Raw genomic sequence first — 24,170 nt, forward strand, 5'->3', positions numbered from 1 at the left:
TTACCCAACAAAGAAATAAAGACAGGATGAAATTGCAGACTTCTTAAAACACATAACAGATAGCTCTGATAAACACGATCAAAGGCGTGATCGAGGTCAAAAGAGATGAGCCTTCCTGATCTTCTTCGACAGTTGTATTCTACAACGCGGTCTTTAATGGCTGTCAATGCTTCGAATATGTTACGATTACTGTTCGAACATTTTTGTGATGGATTCAAAATATGATGGTGTTCCATTATTATTTCTACTCGCTGCTTTAAAATCCGTGACAGGAGCTTATAGTCAAAGTTTAACAATGAAATCGGACGGTATGCTTTGATTGTGTCATCACTGGTTTTCTTCTTGGTCAGTACTATGATTCCCTCCAGAAAACTTTCAGGAATGTTTCCATTAAGCGCTTCGTTCAAGATTAAATTGAGTTGTCTATGGATGATATCGAAGGCTTTCCAATAAAATTCTTTGGGGATACCATCATTTCCTGGAGATTTTCGAGAGGCACTTGATTTAATAGCAAAATAGATCTCTTCAGGGTTTATATCTCTCATCAATTGTTGGTTGAATTCAGAAGTTGGCTCAATCTCTCTATTTACAGGAAAATTCGAGCTCGTCGTTACGTTTTGTCTACTATACAAACCACGAAAGTAGTCTGTAATATAGTTCTCGATTTCAGCTGGATCAGTTAAGACTGAATCCTGACGTCGGATTGTCGAAATATGACTCTGTTTTTTGCGTTGCATTCGTTCACCCAGCTGAAAGGAGGAAATTGTTTCACCTCCTATGTATGTATCGTTCAGGCGTTGAAAAGATCTTGAAAACCGGTTTTGATGCAACAACATCTCTGCTTTGACTTTGTTGACTTCTGCAGTTGATTGGGGATTATTCGAGAGATTATTATATGCGACTGTCAAATTGCGATATAACAGCTCATTTTTCGCATGAAACTCTTTAAAAGCTTCATTAGTTTTCCACTTAAAGAAGCTTCGTATTTTGGGCTTAGCGCATTCGATCCACCAGTCCAGCTAACTTCTATAGCGTGTTCGTTCACGTAGCCAACGGTTCCACTTTTGAATGGCAAGATGCCAAATCCGACCAAAACAGTACGGAACAACCGTGTTTCTTCAGGAAAGGCAGCAGACGTATATTCAAACACTCTTTCACGCAAATTTTTTGGTTGACAGTCCCAGAAGCTATGAAAATGCTGCTTTTCAAGCCACAGGTACAGATGGCTTGCCAAACCAGATATTCCTTCGCGAACTTTGACAGTTTCATGTGCTTAAAAATATCTGCTACCTCTCCTCTTCTTTTTGCCGTTTAAAACTCCTGTCCCGGAAGCTGCTTGTAGTCGGCTTTGACGTAGGTTTCGTCGTCTATTACCACGCAGTCAAACTTCGTCAGCATCGTCGTGTACAGCCTCCGGGATCGCGCTTTGGTCGTCGTATTTTGTTTATCATCGCGATTTGGAGTTACTACCTTCTTGTAAGTCGATAGTCCGGCTCGTTTTTTTGACTCGATGCACGGTTGTAGACAATACACCCAGCTTATTTGCGGCATCTCGGAGAGAGAGGTTAGGGTTTCGCTTGAAACTACCGGCAACTCTCTTTGTCGTCTCAGCGGCTTCCGGTTTTCGATTTCCCCCCGATCCAGACTTCCTGGTTGTCGACAAACGTTCCCCAAACACTTTAATTACATTTGTAACGGTTGATTTGGCAACTTTTGCCAGCTTTACGTGCGAGTAGCTCGGATTTTCGCGATGCGCGAGCAAAATTTTGAAACGCTGCTCTTTTTCCTTGGACGGCAAATTCGACCAGAATACAGACCCCGTTCGTTTTTGGCAACATTCGATTTTGGCAACATTCGATTTTGGCAACATTCGATTTTGGTAACATCCGATTTTGGCACATGTGCCAAAATCGAACGGTTTTCAGAATCAACATTACCTTTTAGTTTTCGTTATAACAGGACCAATTTAATTAAGACAAACACCATAAATACGTTTTTATATTCTGAAATGGTGATAAAATGCAACAATAAAATCAAAAGTTTTTTAAAAAATGTACAAAGTACTCAAAAATGACAAAAATATTAAAAATTCAAAAAGTTGAAAAACAAATTCAAGCAAAAGACTGAGAATGACAAAAAACAACAAAAAAATGATGAAGAATGACAAAAACAGCAAATATGACAAATGAAAACAAACATTATAAACACAACAAAAAAGTGGAAAATGTTTTAGAAAACATGATAAAACAAATTAAAAAATGACTGAAAAAGGTCGAAAATTGACCAAAAATAACGTGTTTGATAATAATAACAGTTATTTTGTAAAAATAACTGAAAAAAAAGTTGAGAAAATTTTTTTTCGATTTTGGCAACACAAAATGTACGGGCGTGTTGCCAAAATCGAACGGGGTCTGTACTTGAAAATGAATGAAGATCAAACCATGTAAGTGGCATTGTGATCAGCAAAAAAAGCCGAAAAGTGAACTAGTTTATTAAGCATACATTTTCTTGTATAAACTTTTGAAAAAAAAAATATGAAATGTGCTTTAAATTTAGCACCGTTGTATTAGACGCATCCTTATATTTGCCCTAAAAATTTAAGTAAAAAACTGCGCCCCATACAGCGTTAAATACGATAATTCATAAATCAAAGGATTATTCGATTTAATTGAACACGTTTGAAAACAATAAAATGGAACAGGAGGTTGAAAAAAATATTTAAAAAGGATGTTTTCTAAAATCACTCTTGATAATGTCCTCTCAAAGCGTGGAGGTTCTAGATTTGATTTAAACAATTTTTCATTTTAACAAGCGTTTTACAAATGTTAAAATAAGTTTACTAAACTTAAAATTGATTCAAAATGAAGTTTGTATCGACCTTGTTATAAAACCACATAAAACTGATTGTTACTTACCGACCGCATAACTTAACTTTTGTTCGAGATGGAGCAAAAAGCAATTCTTTCTTGGGATTTGGGACGGAGATAAACAGGAATGGCGAAAAATGTTTTCTGATTTGGAGATTGCCTTTTTTATTAGAGAACCGTCGTCTTTAGAAACCATTTAATGTTTTCGTGTTACTGTCGTCATTATGCACATTGAGACCAAAATTCGTACTCACCGGTAGATAACTAGACCAGCAATCCCTAGTTTTGAATTCCGGGTTCTGAAAAGAAATTATAAGGTCAAATATAAGGTCAAATCTGAAAAATATTGATATCTTTTAGGAACTTTTCGCTCAAATCTTGAAAAGCCGAATAAAAGCCTAGACATCATTGGCAGAACCAAATAACGCAATAGCACTATCTAATTACATCTAATTACAATAATTTTTCCCTGTTTAGAACCAGATAAAAATCTTATCCGAGAAAGTCATTCAAAGGACTTATCATAACTCTTTTTTTCGAGCGGAATCAGTAGTATTTAAATTTTCCTGGATTTTTTTTTTCTAAAAACAGGGTTGCTAGCGATTTTTCGTTTTAAAATTCCAAAGTTTTTCCCGGTTAAAAATTATGATTTTCCCGATATTTATTTGTTTTTTAATATAAAATCATGGTGAATAAAAAAAAATCAATGTAAAGCCCTCAAGTTTTTAACAATTGTTGTCATGATAAATAAATATTTCGAAATATTTTTGTGTCAAATAGACAGGTTTTCATACATTTTTGGAACGATTTCAACGGAATTGGCATCTATTCATTGAGTTGCTCAGCAATATCAACAATTTTGCAAAAACAAGTCCGATTAACTTGATTTTTTTAATTGAAAAGTCATACTTTTGAGTCACCGTTAAAAGTTTCAGTTTTTCTAGAATTAATATAGATAAATTGTATAGAAATATGTACAAACTGCATCAAAACATAGTATCAAATCAGCTTGTCAACTTGAATAGGGATTTGCTTTGCTTTTTGCTTTGCTTGATTGACTGCTCACATCCACCTTAAATCGTTGAACCTGAAATGCTTTATCAACAAAACTCAATTTTTAATCCATGTACCTATTTTTCTCCCTCTTTTCAAAACCTTGCTCGATTTAAAATAAATTCCTTTTATAAAATCATCATTACAAGCTTGGCATTTCAAATCCCACGATCGCAGGCGTGGCTCAGTAGAACAAGTTCCACATCGCCAATGGTTAATAAAAAACAACAATAAAAAAGATATTTGTCAACACTTCAATTCCTACTTTACAAACATTGGAAAGAATCTGGCCAATAGTATTGTAACCGATCCATCCTTTGATAATTTGTCATTTATAAATAGAGTTCCAAACACAATTTTTTTACGTCCTGCAAGTAGTAACGAAGTTGTTCTTATAATCCAATCTTTAAAAAACAAAAAAAGTTGTGGTCCTGATAAAATACCTAGCAGCCTGATAAAATCTAATTGTTTGGAATTTTCAAGAATACTTTCTGAGTGTTTTAATAATATTTTGGAAACGGGAATTTATCCAGAAATTTTAAAAATCGCAAAAGTTGTCCCCGTCTTTAAATCAGGTGATGCCACATGTATCAACAATTACCGTCCAATTTCAACGCTTAGCGTATTCAGTAAAGTGTTTGAAAAACTTCTAATAAACAGACTAAACCAATTCATTAATGAAAATAATATTTTATACAACCTGCAATACGGCTTCAAAGCCGGCTGCAGTACATTGATAGCTATGTGTGAACTGGTTGATTCTGTCATAGAAAATATAGACACAAAGAAAATCGTTGGAGGATTGTTTCTAGATTTGAAAAAAGCCTTTGATACATTAGATCACGAAATCCTCCTCAAAAAACTTCATCGGTATGGTATAAGGGGTGTTGCTAATACCATCATTAAAAGCTACCTTACAGGTCGGGAACAATTCGTTTCTATCGACCAAACAGAAAGCTCTTTGGAACCACTTGATGTGGGTGTACCACAAGGCAGTAATATTGGGCCATTGTTATTCTTATTATACATCAATGATTTAAGCAATCTACCTTTACACGGCATTCCCAGACTGTTTGCGGATGACACTGCTTTGTTTTATCCTGGAATTTGCCCAAAGATTATAGTTGAACAAATGGAAAAAGACTTAGAAATTCTTCACAAATACTTCAACAGCAACCTTCTAACTCTAAACTTATCGAAAACCAAGTACATGATCTTTCGCTCGTCCAGAAGAGTTATCACTAGCAGTTATCACCTTTTTTTCGCAAATTCTACAATTGAAAAAGTTGACAACTTTAAATACTTGGGTTTGACACTGGATGAAACACTTTCCTGGAGTCCTCATATAAACAACATAATCACAAAAACATCGTCCTTGAGTGGCATTCTTTGGAGAGTCAGGAATTTTGTACCGCGCCATGTTCTAATGAAATTTTACTTTGCATTCATTCATTCCCAGTTTAACTACCTTATAGCAGTGTGGGGGAGGGCATCTTTGTCCCTTCTTGCCCGGTTGCAGACGTTACAGAATCGTTGTATGAAAACTATCTTCAAACTACCTTTCCTCTATCCAACTTCATTACTTTATTCAAGTACATCTCATAATGTTTTGCCATTATCTAAACTGTGCAGCTTGCAAACATTAATGTACGTGTTCGATAATTTAAACTCCACAGATAATAACCGTAATTTATTGTTTAGCTCAGGTACTCGCTCTCGAATTACTCGTCAGTCAAATCATTTGCTTCAAAGTCGCTGTTCAACATCTTTCGGTCAACGCAGAATCTCCTACATTGGACCATTATCTTACAACAGTCTTCCAGAAGTCTTTAAAAGCACTAACAACCGTAACTCTTTCAAAAACCCAACTCATTCGTCACCTCAAAGGAATGCTCTAGTCAATAACCAAATCACCTTGCCAGTTTTTTTTTGTGTATTAGTCAATAATTTAATTTTTAATCTGTTAATTTTAATTTAGTAGTAAAACATTTAGTAGTAAAACTTTTTTTTTTTAATTTTTCTTTTGTAAAGCATTAGTTTAATAGATTCTTGTTTAATTTTTGTTGTTTTGTTAAATAAAATGGATCTCTTAAAAGGAAATCATTTTCCACTGAGATTCATGTTAAATATAGTTTATCGTATCGTACCCTTTCCCCGCATAATGTAAATATTTTTTTCAGCATGAGTAAATTTTGCTCGCGTTAAGTTGTTGTTGATAATTGTTCTTTGCTGTCAGGCATGCTGAGAACAGAAAGCGTCCATTACCAGGGGGCTCAAACGAGCCTCTTGGTATGGGGGAGTGTGGTGGGCCGCTTTACAAAATAAAAAAAAAAAATAAAAAAAAAAATAAATGGTTGCTACTCCGTGATTGACCGAGGCCACCAATTTTGTTCAAAGGTCAAATGAATGGTGTCTGGGACTGACAGCTCATTCACATTGCCCAAAACTGATGCTCTCTCTTTCAACATCAATAACGGCGCCGGCCACGTCCTAGCAGTCAATAGATAGATTGGAAGAAAGAGAAAGGGATGAAAGAATGATTTCGTGCTTTAGGACCGAGGTCACCTCTGCATCCTAGCAAAATAATTTTGGTTTGGAGTACGGGTATAAGGATATGATCAGGAGACACTTTTGACTAGTGCAATAGTTTTGGTTGTAAACCTTATCTTATATGCCTCTGTTGTTTCATATAATTGAACAAATAACGAGATCTAGAACTTTTAATTTCATACTGTTTATTTATTTTGATAGAACAAGATTTTATAGGTATTTTTAACTCTGTTAAAGTTTAAAAAATAATAAATTCAAACCTCATCGAATTCAATGAAACTTTAATTCAATTTTAACTGAAAAACGTTGCATGATAAACCTTTCTACACATTATTTAAAAAAAAACATTTCTTATTTTTATTCTAACTAAATAAAATGCTACTTTTGCTGCTGCCTAATCTGCTTTACAGTGGAAAACAATTTAGACTTGGAGTTCAAGCTGATCAAGAAAAACGAATAGAACAAATATTTCTAAGGCAAGCCCGTAAGGGATCCAACAGACAATGAAATAAAGCGAGTCTTGAGCCTGATTTTCCATGAATTCTTACAAACCATGGAATAATAAAACCATCACAGTAATTTAACAAAACTCGCAGCTTAGGAAAAAAAATAATTTAAAGTAAAGATCCACGTATGTGGATAAAACATTTGATAATAGGATTAAATTCCTTCTTTTTTTTCTGTTTCCCGATTTTTACTAAGTAGCACAACCTAAATCATAATTAACTCCACGCAATAAAAACCTAAGCAGGTTACGCGAATTGAAACATAACCCACTGAACGGGTTAAAACGGGTAAAACAAACATCCTACACAAATAAGTCGCGTGGGAATCGGACACTCAAACACGTCCTCGCTCGACAAGTGCCGGCCGAACCCGAACTTCTTAATTTTTTAAATAACTGCATTTATGAAAATAAAAATAAAAATATTGAAATCAAATAGAGAACATTAAGATTATTATTAAAGTATGTTTCCAGATGCGTAAATGAAATGCCGCAAACACACATCGAGCTTGTTCTCCGTCTTTTAACGAAAACTCTAATGAAACCTACTATATTCAGGTTTTTATTTAATTTTCCCCGCACACAAAGTGTACAGTTAAAGTCAATGAAAAGAGAGAGGGAAATTGAAAATTGCCATCATTAGTTTAAAATCCCTGGGCAAGAAGTAAAAAAAAATGCCATCATGGAATATCCTCACCGGGTTTTTTTCCGTATTCGTCAGAGATGTTGCCTTTTCTCCACCCAGCGGCGCATGCAAAAAGTTACTCCTGATCTAGGTGCGAGGCGCAATGTATACTTCTGCCACAGTCACATACATCACTTCAACACAAAACGAAAAATCCCCGAACAGCCAAACAAAATTATAATTTTTCTAGAAAACACATTACGACAGGACCAAAAACGAAACCGACAGCCTTGTCAACTTGAATAGGGATTTGTTCTACAAAGTTTGAAATCATCAGATTGCAGGAAAATATTTAGTTATTTTATAAGTGCAGTTATATTTTTTTTTTTGTAAAAAGATTTTGTAAAAGATATTGTGTAAAGATATGTTTTAGAAAAAAAAAATTCTAATAAAACAACGAAAAACTTTAGTAATGCCCTAGTAGTATAGGAAGAAACAATTTTATGAAAGATGTAAATCGAATACTGAATCGTTTGACGACGAAAAATAAACCTGGTTACATATCAAGGACCGCAAAGAAATCTACGCCGAAAAATACCGACATTCGACAAACTTGGTGTAGTTGAGTTACTAAACGTGTTGTGTTTAGTTTTGTCCAATATAGTTTAATTATTAAATTTATGACAAGAAAGTTGTGCTTAGTATAGCACATTTGCGGAGAGCGAGAATATGAGATATCTCATATTTGCTCCCCCGAATCAGTTGAAAAAGTGATTTAAGCTTTGTCTGTCAACTAATATACGAAAATATGCGTTTATGAGGTAAATCTATATCGAGACTGTAAAAACTACTCTTACATTTAGAAGTTGATTTCAATAGATTTTTAAAATTCCGTGAAAATTTTTCAAACAATGGCAATTTTCCCGGTGAGGTGCCGAAATTCCCGGTTTTTCCCGGTTTCCCGGTGACGCGATGAAATTCCAAAGTTTTTCCCGGTATTCCCGGTTTTCCCAGTTCGCTAGCAACCCTGTAAAAATTAAGAAGACGAGGAGAAATTTCCGAAAACTGGCATTTGGGTATCAAACTGACACTGAACTCAAAGGAAAATTGACATTATAGTACCACACGGTGTGTTTATAGAAGATGTTTGAAAGAAAAACAATCAGTAACTCTTTTTTCCTGAAGAGTAGAATATAGCATTTTATGAGTCATTTCAGACCAAATCAAAATATTTGGTGGGCGAACTCGCAAACATTTTGTCTTTTAGAAGATTTGTACCCTATTTTATTAAATTTTCTTGTGTAAAATTATTTCAGTGCCATGGAATAGCAATGCATTCGTTTGATACTTTTATTTATTTGTTTTTATTCAAATTGTTATCATTCTGAAACATAAAAAATAACAACGCTTGGAAAGATTGTATTTGGATTGTCTGAAAATCTCAATTGTTGTAAGAAATTTTTATTTATTTTTTTTATAATTGGAATATCCTTGTTTTAATTGGTATTGTCCAAATGTAACATGAATTCATATTTATATGCGTATATCTAGAAGAAATAATTCTGGTTAAATGAAATTTTCAGATACAGTACCATTCATAATTGTATAGAAATTGGAAAAACGCGCACTGTCACATCGACTTTAAACTTTCGAACTTTTTACTCTGTTGATATTTTTTGTTCAAATTTTCTGTGTTATATAGAACAGCTATCACAATATTATTTCTTAAAATTTGAGCCTTTTTAAGTATATGTGGCCTGAGATACAGTTATTCAACGAAAATCTGGCTTTTCGGACTTTGCCATTCAAAAATAGTTGAAAATTTTCATATTTATCAATTTTTAATAAATCATTTACTTTGGAATATTGATTTCACTATTTTATAGCATAGCTTTTTTCAATTTTTAAATAAATTTAACGAATTTCAAAGTGGAACTATAGGGTAAGTGTTCCTAATTTGGCATGTGTACCTAATGTTAACATACCGTTCGATTTTCACTGTTTTTTACCTTGTTTTTCTCTTATCACAATTATAAAAAACGTAGTGACAAAGTTTATAAAAAAATCACACCAATACATACAAATACACTGACATCGTCTGAACTCGTCGAGCTGATTCGATAGGTACCTATAAAGGTATATCTAAGACCCATAATTAAGGATCTCCCAAATCGACCGATAACTATACCTTTCTGTAAGAAAGGCAAAAAAAGATAAAGTGACGGATCATGTGAACTTTCATTTCACAAACAAGTTAGTTTTCTAACTCACAGGACTTTCCGTAAAATCCGGATTGTTTCAAAGTATGTCCAAATTGAATAGAATTGTTAGCAAATTTCTTAAAAAACACCTGTTTTGAAATGGAAGATAAAAGCTGAATTTTTCATCCGATTTTTTGGAAATTTTTCGTCGGGTTTGTTTTTATCATGATTTTAGTAATAAGTATGTTAGAACCATGTTTTTTTCGTATAAAAACTAAAAAAAGCTTATGTCCACTATTAGGAACACTATTTTCAATGTGTTCATAATTATGGACATAGTCAAAGTTTTCCAAACTTTATCAAAGTCATAGAATGTATCTGAAATAAATTTGATTGGTTGAATTGTGTTTTAACTTAATTTTCAACGATCTGTTAAAATCAGCTGTTCTGAGTTAATCAAATAGATTATTTATTACTTCAGTGTATCTCAAAGCTATAAATGTTGAAAAAATATTTTCTCCAGGTTGTAAAGAACGCACCCTACGCAACAGAAAAGGAAACTATCAATTACTGAGAGCTTCTCAACAAGAACAGAATCGAAAGGAAAAATTTAAAAAAAATCTAAATAAAATACGTTGTATACCGTCACCTGGGCATCATGCAACACTTTTCCATTTCAATGGCTTCTAAAAACTTTATGTTCACAGATAAACCTACCGCTTGTACATCAAAAGTTTTAAGGTTAATGAGACATCAATTTAACGTAGTCAGAATAATATTTGGTTTCACCAGTTATTTTTAAATTTTCAAAACATGCGATATCACCCTACTTAGGAAAAGGGGTAAGTTGAAAAAAACTTTCGTTTTGAATGAAAAATTAAATGAAAAAGTGTGAAAAGTAATAGTTTTTTTTATATATTTGATATTTCGTTACGCTTAAATCACGATCTGCAATTATTTTTGATTTTGTTCGAATTAAATTTGATATTTTTTCGGTCAAAGATTTTTTTTAAAAAGAAAGCATAAGCGTGCTGTATACATTTAGTGGTAAAAAATACTACAACAAAATTTAAAACGATATTCCAGCTTATGGAAACAAGATTTAAACTGTGAATCATTGATTTGTATGTCGATGCATTTTAGCCCAGACTGCAATCGGAATTTTAAAAATATTTATTTAAAAAAAATTAAATGATTGTCGAAAAATATTCATACACCAACAGTGTTGATATAGGATAATAAAATCAATAAAAGTGTGTAGGTGATAAGCCAATCCATCATACTGTGAAAGTTTTTTACGGTGTCAAAAAATATAAAAATTTCTTATTTTCAAATTTCTTATGAGAATCAAAAACTTCAAAAAACTATCTCACGACGTGAGAAACTATGGCATCATCGTTTTGTTATCATTGAATGATAATTTTATTACATTATACTCAAACAAAATTTGAATAAGTGTTTTGATACACAAAAGTTGCATCTAACCATGCTGGTGCATGATGATGCTCTGTTTGACTGTATTTATATCCATTACAATGATTTTTTCACTTTTTGAAATATAATAAGTGTACCCATTGGAAAAGATAAAGTTTGAATTTCAATAAGCTCAACATCTACTAGTTTCTTGAAAACTAGCGTAAAGGAATATTGTGTAGGATTTAAATAGTCATTATTTCTCTATTCATGTTCCAAAAACGTTGTAAAATTTATAAAAAGGTGAGTTTTGAGATTGTTCTCATTAAAGTATTAAAAAACAGACCCATATGCAAAATCAGGAACAAATATTGGGTACGCGAATACATTTTTCCTCATATGTTAACATTAGGAACACCCTTATGTTAACATTAGGAACAATTAGTGCCAAATTAGGAACATTGACACACTTTATAAAACATGGTATTTTTTGTAAATTGAAGCTTGAAATGATTATTTTAAACCATAACAGAGTTCAGAAAAAAAAATTGGAACTTAGTTACCAAAAAATTGTATATCTAAGAATTAATGGTTCGGCCTACTAATATGAAAGCTAAAAACCTCTTACATAATATAGCGAAATTAGGCTCACTTACCCTACTAAATTTTAGAAATATTTTTCATAGTTTGTTTATGTTTTTCAATTGTGTACTTTTGGTGTTCTGAAATCATAAACCTTTCATTTGTCTCCCTAATAAAAATTCACATTTCAAATATGCGATTATTTTTTTTTCATATTCAAAACACTACAGCAGAGTTGTTTAATCAACTCTTCAGTTGAAAATGAAGAAAAGAATAGTAAATTTAGATGAATAATAATTAACAGATATTTTCATTTTCCTATAAATTAATCATGGTTAATTTTTTTTCCTGATCTGACATTTGTTGTAGAATTCAAATTTTTTCCTGACCCTGTGTTTTGTGAATATTTATTTTAAATTTTAAAACTACACCTCTAAGAAATTATTTTGAAGCAAATTTCTAGTTCAGAATAAGTAACACAATTATAAAAGAATATCAATGACTTACCGAAAATATAACTGATTTAAAACTTTCACTGTGATTCGTTTGGAAGTTTTAATTTATTTTATCAGTTAAATTTATTACTTTTTGAGTTTGTGTGATAATTATGAGTATGAGAATTATGTTCAAAATCCATTTCATTATATATTGTGTTGTTGTTATTTTTAGATAAATTTTAATTACGTCAGATTGTTTGTTTGGGATTTCAAAGAATACGACTGATTTTTTTCTTAAATATCGTTCACCTATCTTGAACATTGTGTAAGAATCATATTTCGGATACGTTACACAACTATAACGGGTAAAACAAATCACGTCAGATGGTTTTTAAATTAACCATCAGTTTATTAATTTTCTACCTTTTTCCGACTACGTATCACTCTAATACCATTGGTGCAGATCAGCGAGCTAGCAAAACTGGGACGTTGGTCACCACGAAATATACCGGTAGTCCAACGGCGTTATTTTTAACTCTTAGCTGCCGCTTAATTGTGTTTTTTTTTCCATTTGTATGTTTTTTTTTCTTGCCTGAAATCCTCGATCCCATATTTCACAATGTCCAGAATGTTTCCTTTCTTCTGGCGCGGCACTTTTCTCCACCAAACGATGATGAGTTTAAGATTATTAAGCTGTCAGATTGTGTGAACGTTTTTGTATATGGGCGTGGGGGGTCAACGCAGAGGCCATACCGCATCGCATCGCACCGGGCCGGACAATAAAAAAGATTTGCGAAATTTGGTCTATGTTGTGAGTGGTTTTTTCACCTTTCGCTTGCGTTTGATGATTTACTAGTGCCAGACATTCCAACTCGGTTGATGAATTTGCAACATGTGCCTGGCCCTGACAGATAATCGTGTCTGCTACTCTGTGTTGTAATATGTATCTGGAATTGATTTTCACAGTTGTTCGTCTGTTAGTTTCAAGGAAGCAGTTGATCCGAAAACCAGATTAGAATGGTATTCTGGTTTTCATTCGTTTCCTGAATACAGTGATATTACTGTGACAATCTATCCGGACTTAATAAAATAAAATTTGGCATGTTCTGTTTGCAAAAAAATTAGCCTTGAAAAAAGTTTATTTTGATCTTTTCATTATTCTAGACCTTCCGAAGCAGTTCTGGAGGAAAAATTGTTAGTGTTTCTTAAGATTTCATTTATTCGTTAGACTGAGTTGATTTGAGACCATTTTTTCAATTTCCCAACCCTTACCCAAATTTTAATTTTAGTTTAGTATGAGAAAATCCAATATTTTGTTGCTCTTGTAGAACCGAACCTACCAACGTTTATTATGCTAATTTATAAATTTTTTAAAGGAAATTTTCTGCTGAAAAACTTTGTCAAAGACCGTAACTTGATGAACATAATTTCTAAAACACACTCGGTCCATGGCAACCGTTCTCCAATTTCTCGGGCATCCCACATTCATCTATTCACGCTCCACTTGGTCTACCTACCTCGCTCGTTGCGCCCCTGCTCATCTCGTTCCTACCGGATTCGTAGCGAACACCTGTTTTGCAGGTTTTGCGTTGATACTCGTGGATCATCCTTCGCTTCCACATTGAGTTCTTTTGCACCCCACCAAAGATGGTTCTTAACACTCGTCGCTCGAATACTCCGAGTGTGCGCAGATCCTCCTTGAGCAATATCCATGTCTCGTACCCTTAGAGAACATCCGGTCTAATGAGCGTCATATGTTACACTTCGTGCGGGGGCTAAGTCTTCTCGACCGCAGTTACTTGTGGAGTCCATAGTAGAGTTTATCAATCATAAAAAAAACTGTAGTTAAAGTTGCAATCCTTCTATTACAGACATTTTTCTGTGCTTCTACTGTATTTCAATGATAACGCTTTCAGGAGACGGTACATTTGTTATTTTAAAACATTTTAAAAGGGTTTGAAAATTAAATGGCGGCTACTCGATTTTTGGTTTCTTATTTCTTATTTTTTAAATACTGAGCAAAAAATTTTATTAATTTGTTGTTTTCGACCAACCACAGAGAAATAATAATGGAAATTACATTCGCACAATTGAACAATTTCCTTATCTTTTCCTTAACTCCTCCTTCCTTAACTTTTGTTGCAAAATGGCAGGAAATGATTCGAATTAGTAACTGTAGAGTGATATGCCACGAATATGGTTGTAAAACAGGAAGTTCAGCCGCCGACACCACCACAATGGTCTCAAGCATTGATAGCGTATAGAATGGATGATTATTATCAAGTAATGAGTATTAATTCTTAGACTGCAATTTGCGATCTAGCGACAAAAGAAAAGTCGTCACCTTAAAAGCTCACCATCCAAGCTTTTCCAGACATTTCTGAAAAACAGTTGGCATCTTTGATTAGGGCCAGGATTGATTATAAAAGTTTTTAGATTTTCGGATGATTCCTTTTGAAAGAGGTCGTCCATACAATACAAATATTTTTTTAGCGATATTGACGTTATTATACATCGGATTAATTTGAAAATTTGCACATGATTATTTTGAGGGATGGGCATTTGATTTCAGGTGTCAGATTTTGTGTAAGGGGTCGTCCATATTAACTGTTCACTGTTTTTGAGATACTGACGTTATTATACATGTAAATTGACACACGAGAGTTATTTGGGACGAGAAATTGATTCCAATAATCCAATTTTGAGGCAGGGGTCCATATTACATGTTTACTGTTTTAGCGATATTTACGTTATTATACACCGGATTAAGATGGAAATTGGCACATTAGAGTTTTTAGGAACAATAAATTTATTCCAATTATCCGATTTTGGGCCAGGAGTCGAAAAAAGGGGTCGTCTATGTTACATTATCACTGTTTTTGCGATTTTGACGTTATTTTACATTGGATATAGACAAGGAATATTTAAATAAGGTAGTGCCGAGAGCCATATTGGATTTTTTTTTGTGACGTCACAAAAACGAATGTATCGAAAATTTATATGCGAATGGCAGAAATTTCAAAGAAAAACATGTTTTAGAACGAAAATGAATTCCAATTTCATTTTGATTGTGTTGTAAGACCTCTATTTCACTATTTTATGAAATTTTCTGTTCCTTTGAAGATTGCATTATGTTTTTTTCTCATTTAAATAATGAACGCAATGTCATCTTGAACCTAAAACGTTCAAAAACGAAGATAATTTCTACTTTAAAAAGGTCTAGCTGGTAGTTATTGGGTGTTCAACTGATTGTTATGATTTTTATCCAATCGGTTTACAATATTCAATTCTTATGTAGAACAATTAACATCAATTGAATATTGTTAACTCGATTTACTAAAATGCGAATAAATAATTGTGGTTTTATATAAAAGTTTGTTTTTTAATAACTTTTTTGTAATAAGGATCTTAAACTGCACTGACTTGATCATTTTCATGGAAGACTTTGAACTAATTTTAAAGTTTTGCAAATTTTAGTAGGGAAAATCCACCATTTTTTCGAACTTCGATGGTCTATTTCATACAAAAATTACTCGAAAATCCAACTTTTTTCGTACCAATTTTGAAGAGCAAGAATCCTTCTAGAATAACAGGTATTAAAAGTGGAACATTTAAAGCAAATTCTTCAAATTATCAACGAAAAAGACAAATTTCCTAGTAAATTAACAGATTTTTCGTGATTCTGACGTCGCAGTGTGTACTAATACTAAAGCAGGGCTGCCTCGACACTACCTTCTTTAAATATTCCTTGGGATATAGATGAAAATTGACACAGTAGACTGAGTCTGCTAATGGTTTTTGTGCCAATTTATAAATTCTTTCAAGGAAATTTTCCGCTGAACAACTTTGTCGAATATCATAACTTCGTTTTTTTTAGACGAAAAATGTTATTAGCTCTTTAACAGGTGTATGTCTTTTGGCATTGAGAAACAAGAAATTCAATTGACACCACTGCTGGGTGCCTATCAAAGTATTGCAAGACCACTTTTCAGTGAGTTTGAGAATGCTATTCAGCTTCTAAGAGAATGTCAAAAAACTTTTATGCGCCGAAAAAAAAATCCGGTTGACAGAATTTTACGGACATTTTTGACAAATCGCTTAGAATTCCCGTAAAGGTTCATTAAAACATCAGGGGCGGTCCTAGGGTTGGCTCTTGGGGGGGGGGGGGGGGGGGTGATTTTTCAAATTTTCGAAAATCAGTCAATATCGTAAATATCTGGCGAAAAAACGTTTATTTTGAGAAACAGAATGGAAGAGGAGGGAGGGGGGGGGGGGGTTTACAGTTGCAAATAAGACTTGTATTTTGTAGGTTTGTAATTTAAAAAATTTGAAATTAGAGAAAAATAGTGAAAACTCTTATCAAATTTTCTCAATACACTGATTTTTACTGCGAAAAAGTGTTGATAAAAAGATTATTTTCGTAATTTTTACAATTGGTAGTTTTAAAAATTATAACTTTAAGAATTCTTTAAAGAATTTTCCGATATGAATATCATTTCACAAATGAAAATAAAACACACATTTGTGTAGAAGAAAATATAAATAAAAATCTTCAAGTTATCCACAATATTTTAACTGGGCATCTTCATATCAGTGTAAGACCCGCCCTCAAATTTTAATGATTCTCATTTTGCAACAATTCCGAAACAATTATTTAAGAAAAGTGTTCTTTAATAATTGCTGTGAATTGAAAACTGAATATACAATTATTTTTCTGAAGTATTTGGCTGAATCGTTGTTCGAAAGTATCGAATTATTATTAATTCTTGTTCCAATTCTTCAATTTTAAATAAAAATTTAATTCTAAATAAGATCATCAAAATCATATTCTGGTATGAAGTTTTTGACACTTCATTTTTATTTGTTTTTTCTTGAATTCCGTGCCCTCATACTAGATTTTTTATTTTATTGTAACTGAATTCAAAGAAATAGTAACAAATTTGCAACGAATAATTTAAAAATGTGAAAAGTAGTTTTTTTCATGCTCTCAATATTTCCAAACTATTTATATAATGTTTGAATAAAATAAAAGAATATTGAATATAGAAATAATTTCTGAAAGTTAATACTATTTCAATATTTCAGTGAAAAGTCGATTACATCTTTTCAATTGCAATTGAAATAACCAAACTTTCAGATTCAGAGTAGATTTTTTAACCTAAATTATTAAGCTGCATTTCTACTCAAAATTTTAAAATATTATTGTGTAGATCTAAAAACAGTATCGTAGTTATAATTGGTGCGAATCCTGAAATCCAGCCGTGTTCGTCAAAAATTAGAAAAATGTTCTCCGAATGTTGAACTTGAGAGATTGCCTTGTTTCCGAGAAAATAGTCGGAGATGATGGAATAGATTTATCTCACCTGGAAAAATTAAAACATAGGCAAGTTTTTGGAGCCTATGCTTTAAAAACTGATTTCGGAAATAAATTTTTGAAATCGATTTTTTATCAGATTTTATCCATAATCTCTAGTTTCAGTAGAAGTATTTTCAGTATTTTAGCAAAATTGAACATATATCATTAGAGATGTATCGAATATTGCAAATAACCGAATATCGATTATAAGCCGTTTTAAAATATTCGGTAAAACGAAAATGAAATAAATAGCATGAACATGAAAAGGCGTAAATAAGCTTAAAATGTGTTCTAAAGTACCGTCTGAATCACCGAATATCCTGCGAAAAATACCATTGTGAGTAATAATTCAAAACTGATGATAGAACTGATGAAAATAAATTTCACTTTTTGCAAAGAAAACAAACAATGCGTGAACAACTGCACTCAGATACATACGCAGGTAAGGCGAGCCTCTTACAGCTTTGGAAATCAAAACATATTTTGAATTTGATGTGTTTGGCCATTTTCCATATATTTATCTAAAATTTGTATTACTTTTTCAATCGTAAAAGTATTTAAAGTAAAATTCTAAAAATCTGAAAAATTAACAAATTATGAAGAATCGTTTTATATCAATAAATCATAATCGATAATTTTTACTACGTCCAGGCAAATACAATCAAAGCTTATTTTTTTTGAAAGCGTTTTAAAAAAAGATTTTATTAAAAAAAAATCAGAAATTTAAATGTATTTTTTTTATTGTAATTGTCTAGTCAGTTTCGGTATCTTTATTTCAGAAAAAAATATGAGCTTTGGAGTGCATTCTGTAATAATCGGAGCTTGCAAGGCAAAATAAACTAAGAAATGGAAATGTAGTATTATATGTAGGCAACAAAAATCGAATCAGTTTAGGTGGACATCTGGGGGAGGAGGGTAGGGGTTGCCAAATATCCACGCTTGTGCACGGAGAGGGAGAAGGGGGTAAAATCTCATTTTTTTTGTCCACGTGGTACCTGAACGGTCCCAAAGGCAATTTAACACTTAAAGGTTTTTAATACTTCTAAAAAGAATCGAGAACTTTTGATCGTTAACATAAATAGCTATTTTATCATTTTTATCTATTTAAGGCACTATGCAAATTTAAGCACAAAATTTAAAGAAATGTGTTTTGAGATTTATGAAAAAAGATTTAAATGCAACTCAAATTTTAAAATTCGGTCTACCCAACCCTGAACTGATCGGGTTTAATTAGAAAGTGCGATATTTCGGAAATTTTCCAACTTTAAACTAAGTTTAAGTCATATTAAGTTAACATATACATTTTGTCAAAACATACGAAGAAGGTTTTGCTCATCGACTTTAGAATGAGATAAAAAAAAATGCAATATGTCATAAGATGACTGACATATGGCCAAACAAATTAGCTTTTGTTTGAGGGGGTGATCCCAAACTTATGGCCGGCAGCGTATATGGTCAGCAAATTCGAAATCAACGCTGTAAGAACCTCAACAAAAGTTATTTGGTGAAATTTGGTCCAGCGAATTGCAATTTACAGCTTTTTTAGTTCGGTGGACTCACTTTTTTCAATTTTAAGCTATTAAGTGATTGATAAATTTTTTTATTGAACAAACCCCCCCCCCCCCCCCCCACGAAGTGGAAAAATTTGAGAATTCGAAGGTACATCTACTAGTAAAAGTTCTTAGTTTTTATATAAAATCCAGCGTTTGCGAGTATTTTGTAACGGTTTTTTGCCGCTTGGGGGGGGGGGGGTGATCACCCCGATCACCCCCCCCCCCCCCCCCCCCCATAGGACCGCGCCTGTAAAACACCTAGAAGTATCTTAACGGTTTGTTAAAAAGTAAAGCAAACGTTATCGACCTTCTTGAAAGAAGTTGCATTAAAAGCGCTTAGAAGTTTCGTTATCGATAATTTAACCTTTCAAATGGCGATGGAAGTTCCTGAGTAACTTTTACGTGACAAGAGTCACCTGAAGCTCCCGTAAAACATTTTTCAGCCAAATGTGAACTTCGGAGTTCCATCTTTAAGTAAAAACGCTACTTTTGATTGCTTGGGCGGGTTTTGGAAAGAAACAAATACGTTGTTAATGGGGGTGATTTTCCAACTTTTTATTAAGAATATTCTTTCTGAAAAGGTATTTTTTTATTCAGTGTAAAGAAAATTATACTTTGTTGATGAACAATCTTATTTTATCACATTTAATAATTACTTGCGAAACGAAGTTCGAACGGGATCAGCTAGTTAAATATAAACTTCAAGTTTAAATTTTCAGTAGTAAGGCAGATACTTTTGCAGAAAAATGCCTTGATAAATATTCATATGATTGAAAAGCAATACTTAGGTAGATATTTTTTAGTCCAAATAAGCAATGCGATAAATTATTGATTAGGTACCTATATTCATCTGTTGAATGAAAACCTTTTTTAACTTACCTGTTGTCGAAAGAAGCGTAATTATTCAAATTTTCTCTCATCAAGGACCCAAAACTTGATCACTCGAAGATTTTCGTTCACTCAACACTTAAATTCAACTTATATAAACTTTTGAAAAACCCACCATTGCACTAAAAATCATTGCAATTTTATCAAAACCAAAACAAATTCACTTTATTTGATAATTCACAAAAGAAATGTAGTTATTACTCTTATAACTTTTACAAGCACAAATCTAACTTTATTCTTTGCTTAATCGTTTATAGATTGATTAACTATTTCACTTAATAATCGGAAAAATCGCGAAATTTCAACCCTTTTTCTGGTCGCGCGCGTGCATATATCAGGTGAAATTGCACTGATAAAACTTTTGACATCGACCGAATTTTTTTTCGCCAAAACAAATGCTCGACAGCGTTGCCAGGATTCGCACGTTTTGCGAGCACACTGAAGGAAAACGTTTTCTTGTTTTGGAAATACAATTGGCCCACAGCCCTGTTCATTTGTTGAACATTAAAAATATTAGTTTCTTCAAGGAATAAAAATTTATGACGCGGGAAATGTAAAAAGATGGTTTGAATGACAACTTCAAATAAGTAAATAAAAAGTAATAAATGCTAACAACTCTGAATCCTTTCATTTGAAAATAATAATTTATTTGGATAAAACAATCTCAATAATTTTATGAACGCCCATATAGATTCAACAAACAGGGAAGACGTTTATATATGAATCTTCGCACCTGGCAACCCAGTTTATATGAAAAAGCCTGCTGTACATTTTGTTTCGGTGTAAGAAGCATAAAAAGCAGAAAAGGCCTTTTCCCATCAAACGGATTTTCGTAAAAACAAAAATTTCACCGCTGCGTCCACCATCAAACCCGATCGTCATAATTTGTTCGTTTTGTCTTAATTTTTCACCTTAAAACCATTCTGCAAAATGGGAAATAAACAGAAATTAGCTTCGTTCTGCCGACTGTGTTTGACCAAAACTGAAAATCGTGTTCCGGTGTTCGACAACGATAGCGTTTTAATCGAATTGCTGCGTCTTGTTGACATACAGGTATGTAAAAAAATTTTCAATGGTGGCTTTATGTTTAAGACTAAAAACCCAATAATTTGATTTTACACAGATTGAACGCAGGCAGGAACCGGACGCTGTCGTCTGTTTCGATTGCGTTGTGACGCTAGAAGGATTCGACCAGTTTAAATCACAGTGTCATGTGAGCGATGAATTGCTGAAATCAATTCCCCCAAGAGAGGAATCCTCAGGGGAAGGTTCCGAGGAAGAAGACCTTGATTGTGATTATCTCATCGAGCATAATACTTCGGATACCAATGAAGGTGTTATCGAAGAGGAACTGCTTGAAGAAATCCCAGTAAACCAGAACATTCGAAAATCCCCCGTCAAGAAGAAAGCTAAAGCATTACCCGAGCTTCCTCGGGCAAAGAAAGCAAAGACAATGACCAAGGATGACGATTCTACGGATGATGATTGGTTTAAGCCTTTGAATCCTAAAACGGATCCAAAAACAAACAAGGTTTTTTTAACCGAAGAAGATAAAACTGAATTATATTCTAAAATTCACGAATTCGTGGATAATCTGAACGAGGAAGAATTCGAGGCCGAGTGTGAGGCTATGAATGTGTCCAAGCGAACCACATCTGGTCCATCGGTCGATGAGCTGCAGGTTCTGCGCAAAAGCTATCCAAAAAATTTGCACTTTGAAAAGTGCACTAGATCAAAACATTTTACCCTGGTGTACTACGGGGAACGCTTCCACGGGGCGCTCTTCACGGATCGTTACACCTACTGGCAGTGCTACGGCAGGAGGAAGCATCGCTGCCCGGCACAGGTGGTGGTGCTGAATGACTACCAGCAGATCGAGCGGCGGTACGAGCACACTCACGACGAATTAACATGCGCCGAGGGCAAAATTTACAGCCCAAGGCAGGCCCTGCCGGAACTGTTCAAAGCATGCCGGGAAGTTGTGATCGGTGTAAGTAGATATACAAACTTCTGTTTTTTTATTTCATAAAAATGGGAATAGTTTTATCAGAATTTTTTTTTGCTTTTAGAAACGAATGCGTCGTCGTAAGGAAGTTCTAAAAAGGCAAAAATATTTAAAGGCTCTGAAGGACATTGAGCAAAGCGAACCAATTGTTACCCAAGAAGAAGTCGTTTTTGATCCTAATTCGACGATAGTCGTGGATGAGTTGCAAATAGACGAAAGTAATATAAGCATTCCGCAAACGAAACAAGAACAGTATGGTGAACAAGAGAGCATTGAGGAATATTCGTTAATTGAGAGTGATTATGAATACGAAGATAACACGGAAACCAAAGGCAACCATGAACCTAAAGAAGTTTCAGAGAAAGTTGAAACAAAAACTGAAGCAGATGCAAATAAATCGCAGTCAAATGAATCCGTCAACACATCACCTAAGGTTAAAGTTGAAACTATAACGTCACCAAAAGTTAAAGATGATGCACAGCAAACAGCAAAAACAGGTACCGTTGGACTGCTGGAACTAGCTGACAGCTATCCGGATTACTTTCACTTCGAAAAATCATCTCGCGTCGAGGGTTTTGCGCTGATATTCTACGGTGAGCGATACCAGGGTGCAATTTACACCGAGAATTATACCTACTGGCAGTGCTGTTGGCGTCGCAAACACAAATGCCCGGCCCAAGTTTGCGTGACCAATGACTACCAGAAATTCGAACGTCGCTACGAGCACACCCACGAGGACCTTCAGACGGTCGAAGGCTCGATCTACACTCCGCTGGAGGCTTTACCGCACATATTTGAAAAAACGAAAACGATGATTCGCAGGGTAAGATTTTTAAGTTTGCGTTTTGATATATTGCATTTATATGGTTTAATTTTTTTCACAGAAAAAAGAAAGAATCGAGCGAAACAAAAAAGTTGGCAAGAAGAAAAATCTTAAGGTAAAACGAGAAGAGTCCAGTGATGATGATGATGATGATGATGATGACGACGACGAGCAGTACGAAATAGAAGTTGACGAGGAGTTAGCGGAAGATGTAAACGAATCGATGGAGGATGAATAAAATTATCCTTCTGTGACGTAAACAAAATCAATTTCACATCGAGACAGTCTAAAACGAGCTCCTTCAATGTAAAATGAAGAATGTTGGAAAGTATTGCAAATGGGATGTGTTTGAAGTCTTAATAGAAAGGTAAAAATAAATTAAAATATTAATATAAGAAATTGAATTGAGAAGGAGAAGATATCACATCCTTGAATTCGAAAAAAGGAAAGCTAGATACATTTTAACTTCACGATTTGATTACATCGTATAGGGTGGTATAGGGTAGATTTATTTGTAGAGATTTTTTAGGTACAAATAAACGGATGTGGAGATGTGTAAATAATCATAAAATGAAAGTCTTTTCGTAAAAATAGGGACCCTTCTGTATGCCATACCTGTTATGCGCCACTAAAACCGTCTGAACACAATGCCAAATTTACCAACAAGCCCAAATGTCTGGCAACTTGCCAACAGCCAACAAGAGATCCTTTCCAACGGCTCAGAAGAGGAGGAAAATGTGATGACCAGTGAATCAAAAATCGCCTACTATCGAATGATAATGATATTGTCGCAACTTGAACTTTTCATGACAAAAAAAAATTAAATCTTCGTCGTTGTCGTACGCTCGCAACGATAAAGCCAAATTTCTTTGCTGTTCGATCCCGATAATATTTTTTCAGAACATTCGTTTGTTGCTATTGAAAAATATAAGGATAAGCGGTTCCGAAAATACCAACTAAAAGGTATCGGATCATAGCTTGGGAGATATTGGAAGAAAGCTCTTGGTCTCTTCATAAAGGGAATCGATAGGAGAATCGATTCGGGGACAGTGGGTCGTGGCCATGGCCAATCTGGCCGATTCTGGAGCGAAAAATGTCAAAGTTATCAGATCGAGACTTGAGGCATATCAATAGAAAGCTCTTCGCCTCAACATGAAGGGAATCGATAGGAGAAGCGATTTGGGGACACTGGGTCGTGGTCATGGTCAATTTGGCTGATTGATATGCCGCAAGTCTCGATCCGATAACTTTGACATATTTCGTTCCGGAACCGGCCAGATTGGCCATGGCCACGACCCAGTATCCCCGAATC

At 33.9% G+C, this 24,170-nt stretch overlaps 2 protein-coding genes across 2 annotated transcripts in view; one reads left to right on the forward strand and one right to left on the reverse strand.

The window, feature by feature from the left end:
- The window catches only part of LOC129745195 (oxidative stress-induced growth inhibitor 2-like), a 175,440-nt gene extending 155,070 nt beyond the window's left edge, over positions 1–20,370 (reverse strand). The window contains exons 1-2 of the mRNA XM_055738118.1: positions 20,022–20,370; positions 3,122–3,166 (exon numbers count right to left, since the gene is read on the reverse strand). The gene's annotated coding sequence lies outside the window, so the exon portion shown is untranslated. The remainder of the gene's footprint in view (positions 1–3,121; positions 3,167–20,021) is intronic.
- A 487-nt stretch (positions 20,371–20,857) lies between these two features.
- Positions 20,858–23,249, forward strand: LOC129745909 (uncharacterized). The gene is made up of 4 exons (XM_055739287.1): positions 20,858–21,083; positions 21,154–22,020; positions 22,100–22,858; positions 22,920–23,249. Exons 1-4 carry the CDS (start codon positions 20,961–20,963, stop codon positions 23,094–23,096), a joined length of 1,926 nt encoding a protein of 641 aa, XP_055595262.1. The 5' UTR covers positions 20,858–20,960; the 3' UTR covers positions 23,097–23,249.
- The last annotated feature ends 921 nt before the right edge of the window (positions 23,250–24,170 follow it).

This window comes from Uranotaenia lowii, chromosome 2, assembly GCF_029784155.1.
Source record: "Uranotaenia lowii strain MFRU-FL chromosome 2, ASM2978415v1, whole genome shotgun sequence".
In the NCBI taxonomy this organism is placed as follows: domain Eukaryota; kingdom Metazoa; phylum Arthropoda; class Insecta; order Diptera; family Culicidae; genus Uranotaenia; species Uranotaenia lowii.